Source organism: Protobothrops mucrosquamatus, unplaced genomic scaffold (genome assembly GCF_001527695.2).
Source record: "Protobothrops mucrosquamatus isolate PMUCROS unplaced genomic scaffold, P.Mucros_1.0 scaffold1, whole genome shotgun sequence".
NCBI lineage: Eukaryota > Metazoa > Chordata > Lepidosauria > Squamata > Viperidae > Protobothrops > Protobothrops mucrosquamatus.
In genome coordinates, this window is record NW_015386388.1 from 1,372,756 (window position 1) to 1,381,368 (window position 8,613).

An 8,613-nucleotide genomic window follows, 5' to 3' on the forward strand; every position below is an offset into this window, starting at 1 on the left:
CAGTGTGCCCACAGTAAAAAAATTACAATAAAGCTTATCTATCTTATTAGCTGTTTTGGCTGCTGCTGCAAACTGCTGGCTCACGTTTAAGTGATCGTCTACTAGGACTCCAAGATCCTTCTCACAGTTACTGTTTTTGAACCAGGTTTTGCCTAATCTTTACTTGTACCTTTGGTTTTTCCTGCCTAAGTGTAAAATCTTGCTTTTTTCCATTTCATTTTGTTGGATAGGGTCCATTGTCCATTCTTTTTGGATCCTCAGCTTGTCTTCTGGGGTGTTAGCTATTCCTGCCAGCTTAGTATCATCTGGGAATTTGATGAGTTTTACATTAAGTCATTTATGAAGATATTGAAGAGGACTGGACTAAGACAGAACCTTGTGGTACTCACTGCTTACATTCCTCCATTTAGCTGTAATCTTAATTAATCTTGATTAATGGTGATAACATGGACATATCCATGTACTTCCTTGGTAAAAAAAAAAGTGATTTCCTATTTGCTTTTTTTCCCCTATATATTTTTTAATTCCTTAATTTAAAATCTAACTTTTCCCCACATCTTTTTTCAGGACCAGTCAGTGTCAGCTAAATGCTGCCACCTATTGATCATGTAGTTACTTAATAAAATCGTAAGCATTTAAAGTTAGCAGACAGTGATGACAGCCTTCGAGCTTACAAATCTGGTTATGTTGGAACAATTAAATTTTCTCCGTGGAATATAGAATTTATAGTTAATTTGTTTTTGAATCCATAGTAAATCTGCTGGGATGTTGAAGGAATACTGCCATATAGTAAAGGCAGGGGCGGAAAGGATTGTACTATTGTTGATTACCTATATGTGTTAGAAAATTCAGTCTGTTGTATGAATAGAAACCATATGCAGGTTGCACAAATTCTGAGGATCAGGAACTCTTGACAAAGAAATATTCAGCATCTCATCTAATTAGGTCTCATTTAATGATCAGACTAGATTCAATTAAGCCTAGTGATGCATGTTTTGTGCACACACATTTTTCCAAAACGTAGGAATTACCTTCTGAGTGGGAGGAGGAAGCTAAATGAAAATGAATGGATCGTTTGGGCTTTATCGCGAGCCAAACGCCGCTTACGCGGTCTCACAAAGTAGGATCTTGGTTATGGTTGCGTAATCAAAGGATAACTTAGAGAAAGGAGGCAGGACTTCAAGCGCGTGCGTACATACAGAAATGACGCCTTTTCCCCGTTGCGCAGGCGTAATGAAGAAGAATGAACGTCACGCTTTTCGTCAGCGGAGGATGGCTGATTCGAATGTTCACCAGTGCGACGTTTAAAGCAATGGCGGGGCTGCCTTTCGGGCGTTAAGGCTCTCTCTTTCCGTTTCCTTATCCCCGATAGTAGCGTTGGAGCTTTTACTCTGCGATGGTAAAGAAGGACCGGCATAACTTGGGGGGAGGAATTAAATATAGAGAATGACTGAATGTCAGTGAGCTAAATGGTGCCATTGGTTTCAGTGCAAAAAAACGGAGGAAGCTCTGTGGCCAACGAGGAAAAATCTCCCAGGTGGTTTTCTGTTACAAGGTCAAAGGGTACAAAACCTAACGGTAAACGTAAAAGCAATAAGCCTTTGAATTTAAATTTTTAATTTGTCCCTAGAGAATATGTGAGAGTGTGTTACGTAGAGATATAAGGCAGTATGAAAAGGAGATTTTGGTGTATATTAAAATATGCTTGTTATTTATTAGTTTAGAATTGGGCTAAACAACCTGTTAATTTTTGAAAAGTTTTTTTTTAATTGAAGCTGCAAATTTTTCTTTCAATCATGCTGGTTGATATTGTTTGAAGCAAAATGCCTGGAAGCTTCAAGGGACGTACTCCCGATTTTGAATATTAATATTGAATTTTGTGACCATGAGAGAGACTATGCCCATAACATATGAAGGCTCTATAAAATTCAAATTAATTCTATCCTTTTTCTTCTTCATTGGAACTGGTTTACTTTCCCACAAGGGATACGCTGACTGATGTTTCATGGCACAGCAATCGTATTTACACTTTTCCACTTTTACAGTTCTGTGAAAAGCTTCTCTTAGGTTTTATGCATGCTTGGGTAAATAACACCAACATTTTATTTATTTTTATTTATTGAATTTTTTTATGCTGCCCATTTTTATGCTGCCCCTAAATATGACTAGGCAGGTACTTTTATTTCATAAAGTTATGGAAGATGCCAGTGGGAGAAAGCCATACTCCAGTTTAATCAATTCAATTAAATGAATACCAAGTGTTGGTTGTGTGAATACAGTACTGTACTAAATTAAATAGGGTTGATTTGGGTCAGCCTTGCTTTGAATAAATCTTTGGTTATCTTTATTGCAATGAAGCCTCATAAGATTCTGGAAGAATATCATGCCCTGCTGAAAATAACTTTATTTTAGAAAATGGAATGGGGAAAAAAAGAAAAACAGAATCTTTCCAAGAGTGGCCACCCTGTTAAAATCACTCTTAGAACTTGGGTATAACATTATCCAGGAAGTTACAAAAAAACCCTCCAAAAACCTCCAGGAATTTGCAGCCTCTCTTGCCTTGCTTAAAGCCAGTATTTATCATTCCATTGTCAGAAAAGCATTGGATAAAGTGGGTTTCTGTAAAATAGCAAGTTGGAAGCCATGTCCACTAAGTGTAAGTGTACTGAACATGCCAGAAAGCAGTTGGATTACTTTATATACTTCTATATGTTCTATGAGTAGATGAGTAGAAAGTGAAATTTTAGGTTTCTATGAATGTTGATATGTTTGCAGAAATCAACCATTGCATTCCATAATATGAATCTAATAAGAATTGTTAAGCACAGTGAAGGTAATATAATGGTCTATTATTTATTAAATTTATATTGCCATACATCTTAACCAATATATCTTTGGATGATGAATAGAAATCAATTAAAACTGGGAGTGCTTTAATGTCTCAAACTGGATATCTTACCATCATTGAAAGAATATTTGAGCCAATGGTTAAGATACCAGGCTAGAAAGTGGGAGACCATGAGTTCAAGTTCTGTCTTAACCATGAAAGCCAGCTAGGTGATTTTGGACTAGTCATTCTCATTCAGCTCAATCCACTTCACAGGGTTATTGAGGTGGGAAAAGTAGGAGGGGGAAAGTGTACTAGATATGTTTGCTGCCTTGAGTTATTTATAAAAATAATAAAGGAGGGATACCAATAAATAATGAATTCCACAATATACCAGAGGCGTCTATAGAATAGTTTGGTCTAATGGTTGAGGCACCAGGCTAGAATGCAGGAGACTGCAAGTTCAAGTCCTGCTTTAGCCATCTGGATGACTGGTCAGTTACTCTCAGCGCAGCTGAACTCACAGGATTGTTTTTGTGGGGAATATAGAAGGAAGAGGGTATGTTGGATGTTCACCATCTTGAGTTATTTGTAAAAATAAAGATGGAATTCAAATTAAATAAACAAATGGTACAGTATTTCTTAAGTGTGATCCTAGGGACCAAACCCTTTCCATTGAAGGGTTCTGGAACAAAGGGAAATTGTTTAGTCTAACTGTTGCTTTCTTGCTTTCTGTAATCGGTTTTTGCACCAGAGAAATTTCATGCAAGCGTGGGAAACATGTACATGGATGGGATATATTGAAGGAGGGAATAAGGGAGTGTACAGGAATGATTTATGTCTTCTTTATGATGTAATGGCTCTGTTGTCTGATTTTCACTGGCTAACAAAGTTTATAAAGCAATGCTACCAACTTTCTAAGGCATGGCACTTCTGGACGTAATTCTGCCAGCATTCCAGATTGTTGGCCACCCAGCTGCTTAATTTGATCAAATAAAGTGCTGCTTGATCAAGAAGTCTCCGCTTGGGTTATCTGATTAGATTGATATGGTATCTCAAGTTTAAGTAAGGGACTGGGATCTTACACCATGAAATCAAATTATTTGCCAGTCTATATTGAAAAACAATACAATATTAAAATCCCATCAAACTATTATGAGAAGTGGTAATAAATGTGTCAGTTTTATTTTTAATACGGTAAATATTGATAAATATAATCCATACAAAGAGAAGTTCTGTGGCATCCTGTATATTTTTAAAAAGCGTAAAGGGGTCTGAGAGAAAAAAAGTTTTAAGAAACATTGCTCTAGAGTCTAGAAGTATCAGGCCATTATCCATCAGTCGAAGTACAAATGGATCAATGATATGAAAGATGTAAACAAATCTGCAAGAACATATATGAATGAGAACAAATTCATTGTTTTGAAATGACTAACTGGAAATTTAGCTCTTAACTCAGTTCTTCCCACTATTTTCCTATCTAAAAAAATCCACTTATCAGAAAGTCTATTTTAACTGTTTTATCAGAAAGTCCTTATTTAAATGTTCCTCTTATGGTTGGGTAATGGGTTCGTGTATCATTACTCAAAGAGAAAGCACTTTTACCCAATTTTGGATAATTTTGCCAGGTTTCGGAAGCACTGATCTTAATTCCATAGAAATATAGCAGGACCACAATGAACAATTGTTAGAAACCCCCCAGATATGTCTAAGTTATAGCAGTTCACAAGGCAGGAATAGTCCAAAGTTTTTTAGTAAGTGAGATCACCTGTTACAGAGATGTACTGTCACAATGATTGTAACTAAAGATGCTGTAGCCAATTAGGAGATTGGCATATTGAATAACTTTATGAAATAAATGAAACAAACAACAAATAAATAAAACAAAAACCAGATTTTGGTGTTACTTCCCCCCCATTTTTATATATTACAAGGACACATATGAAACTGATAAGACTCAGAGGCAAAGATATGGAAAAGTTGAGAAAAGCAAAAGACAGCAAATATATACTGACAGGTATAAAAGATATTTGTGCAGACTTACGATCTCTACAGTTCATATTGGTTTCTACTCAGTTTGTTGTTATGCCATATATACCCCTTTTTGTTCTTGTTTTTATTACCATATTTTTATGTTTGAAATCATCTGTAAACTTCCAAGAATCACTGAGAATTAGGTGGTATATACATTTAACGATGATGATGATGTCATCTATATCTATATAGATATATCCCTTTAAATAGCCAAGACATGTTATAACTATGGAAATGTATTAGACAAATCTGCTAATATTTTGTATGTGATGAAATATTGTATTTTCACTAAGTTATTTTTGAGTGATATTTCACGAATCTCAGTAAAATTATAACTTAATGTTTATTTTGCACTGAACAAGTAACGTCAAAGATTCATGATTCTTTATGAAGTCCAAATGCTTCATGCAATACAAAGTATCTGAGCATAAAAGTAATGATTACTTTTAAAATCTATAAATGAGAGTTATTTCAATAATTCAACTCACATCTGTTGCCAGGTCTGTGAATGCAAGCAATGTATGGAGCCTATGAAAAGCAAAATGAAGAGCAGTTCCTGCATTTTAAAATTAGAATTCTGTACAATTAGAATTCATTTTAAGAAGAATTCAAAAATTCTCATTTTGGATACTATTGGTTAGCAGAATTATGCAATTTGGTAAAGAAGTCTTTCCTTGTCTTTAAAATTATCTAAAAAGCCATTTCTTTTTTAGATTCTTGGATTTAAGAGAGAACTGTGTTGCTAGATATAGTATTCTGTTTTCAGCTATATTAAGTCTCCAGGAAGCAAACAGTATTTTTAGCATCCCCTAATCATTTAGTGATTTCAGTTTGTAGTATTTGTAACACAGGAAAGACAGCTTAATTATAACTTCTGGTGAATGTTTTAAAGTAAAAAACCCTTTTAGAGTTAATCTTGCAAATTATTAAATTGCTCTTACAGGCCTGCAAGCTCCAAAAATTGTTTTCTGTGGAGGCTGAATTTGAAGATGAGGTAAGGGAACATTTCTGAATCATAATTGGAAAGTAAGTGATGAAGCCAGACTGTTGAAGTAGAAGGAACAAGAGATTCTACTTGATGAAGAAGGGCTATAGTCTAATCTAAGATGAAATCTCGCTATTTAATCATTGCTTGCTTCTGAGAATCTGAAATCCCCAAGCAATCTATGTACACAGCTGAAATACCACTTTTCATGGCAAGGTTTATCTTCTTTTTTTTCATAGGATTTCTTGATGGCTGTGAGTGATGTGGAGAAGCAGACTCTAGACACAACATCTGCTAATTTAAGAGGTCTGAGACCCCTTTCTGCAGGGTTAAGAGCTCCTGGCAATGCCTTCATGCCAGTCAAGGATTCGGGCACCCGTAGCTTTTCAGAGAGTATGCCCCCTATTTCACAGGTACAGAACTGTTCCAGACTTCAATTTGGAGAAGGTATCTGCACTACTGAAACCAAAAGCAATCATATGCTTCCCCTGATAAGCAGCTTCAAGGTTCAAAAGGACCCAACAGGCTTACTAGCCAAGTGCGAATCAGGTAGCACTTCAGGCAAGAGATTTAAATTTGTGAACAGGCCTCCAGTTATATTTCCCTCTGGGACTTCCCCCAGGGATGATATTGACAATGAACTTGTACTGGCTGCATGCATGGATTTAGAAGAATCTAGTATGTACCCAGAGTCTTTCAGATCTGACTGTGTTTCCCAGAAACAGATGAGAGACAATGACTTAGAAACAGCCAAGAAACGACTAGTCACAAACTCAATGACACCAATGAATCCTGTTGGATTGGATACTTCACTAATGACAAAAACTCGAAAAGAAATTGTTGATGAGGTTGTCAGCCATCTACAGCCAGTGGGAGTTTCTTCAGAGTCAAATCTGAGGCCTACCTCCATAGATTCTGGTTTTCCCCAGGCTAACTTAGGGATGAGCAACAGTATTGGCTCCCTTTCTAATTCCAGTATTCAGATGATAAAGCCTGTTCAGTCATCTTTGGAAAAATCCACTTCTGAATGCAATAGTCCTTCCTTACCACTAATTAGACCCTGTTCTCCCTTCATTTCAACAAGTACTCCTTCAAGGCTGTCCAAATCACGGATATTTAGCCCCAGCTGCTCTGACTCTAGAATGGCTAATAATGGTGGTCAACTCCATATCACATATGGTCCTTCAGTGGCAACTGTTGGAATCCCTCCTGTCATCCCTAAAGCCCCAAGTTCAGTTGCAGGTTCTGGAAAGCCTCAGACTCCTGTTGTCACCAACCATCTTGTCCGTTTGGTCACAGCAACCAGCAAGACACCTCAGCCAATGGCTCATGTTTCTCTGCGAACTAAGACTCGTCGCTTCCCAGGACCAGCAGGCATTCTGCCTCAACAAGTAAGAGAATACTCAGGAGATACAGTAAGTGTATAGATCGAAAGATTGGGAAAAAAACCTTTCTAAAATACTTTTGAACTACTAATATAAAATACTTATTCCAGTGCTACTTCGATAAAAACCTATAGTAGCTACATTCCATAAAAAGGAATAAAAGCTATCATCTGTTATCTTTACTCCAAAAAGGTGGTTGGGTGTGTTGTCTTCATTTTGGAGGTTATTCAGTCTGCCATTATGGATTTGTTCTGTTGCTTAGCTACTCTGTTCCAAAACATTTTGTGACTTAAAATTATTCTAACTGAGATAGGGAGAAAATTAAAGAATGAAACTTCTGTGTGTGCTGCCTGGTAAAGGCCTCAGCCTTTACTGCAAAGATTATTCTCTTGAGGAGTTTTCTGTTGGGTGTATATTAGATCTAATAATATTAGCATTCTTTAATACCTTCAGCTTTATAAGTAGGATGACTTGAAACACAGAATTTCTCCAGAGTACCACTTTGAGTATCCTAAGAAATATGTGCTTCTATTTAAGCAATTAAAGAATAAGAGGGCTTTTTAAAAATATCCATAGGTGATATACATTTTTTACTTTTTTTCCTCTTTGTTTAAAAAGCCTACTGGGAAAAACCTGGATGAGATTCTCATTGCAACTCCCCAGATGCCAACTCATGGGGCTGTAGCAAAATTACGAACTGAGGTAATTTCATTTTCTCTTTGAAAATTTTGTATTGATATTGCTATAGACTTAAGATACTAAACTTATTATTAGAAAACCATGCTGCTTTCAATCTGCTTGTTAGTCTTTAAAATGAGCCAATATGGGTACTTTTGACCAGTTTCCCCCCTTCTTCTAGCTAGTAGCTGCATTTTGGAGTAAGGTTTTTTTACTGGGTCTGTGAGTTGGGGCTTGGGTGAAATAAGACTATTCTTCTCACATCCTATATCTGGATTAATTTTGTGTTCCATGCCTAACTATTCAAAAGTAGACACTAAATGTATCATGTGGTCCTGAGATTCACTTAACAACTGCAGCACAAATGGGGTACAACTCAATAACTCTCCTGCTTAGCAATGGAAATGTTGGGCTCAATTGTGGTGGTAAGTTGAAGACTTACTTTTGTATACATCAGTATTCCCCCCCCAAATGCTTGATAAAATTAAAGGTAGTGGGAAAGGTGAGTACCGTATTTTCCGGCGTATAAGACGACTTTCTAAACCCTGAAAATCTTCTCAAAAGTCGGGGGTCGTCTTATACGCCCAGTCGTCTTATACGCCGGAAAATACGGGTATTCAGGCAGGCTTCCAGAGTTCGGCTGGCAGGATGCAGGTAACCCCTCCCCCCGTCCTGCCGCCTCCCACCACGCCGCTCCGCGTCCC

General features: G+C 36.9%; 1 protein-coding gene across 2 annotated transcripts in view; it reads left to right on the forward strand.

The window, feature by feature from the left end:
- Nucleotides 1-1,279: 1,279 nt before the first annotated feature.
- Nucleotides 1,280-8,613, forward strand: part of CUNH17orf53 (chromosome unknown C17orf53 homolog) — a 15,569-nt gene continuing 8,235 nt past the window's right edge. For both annotated transcript variants that reach the window (XM_015832232.1, XM_015832233.1), the window contains exons 1-4: nt 1,280-1,399; nt 5,805-5,855; nt 6,086-7,237; nt 7,850-7,933. In XM_015832232.1, the coding sequence (XP_015687718.1) occupies nt 1,397-1,399; nt 5,805-5,855; nt 6,086-7,237; nt 7,850-7,933 (1,290 nt within the window). In that variant the 5' untranslated portion in view covers nt 1,280-1,396. The remainder of the gene's footprint in view (nt 1,400-5,804; nt 5,856-6,085; nt 7,238-7,849; nt 7,934-8,613) is intronic.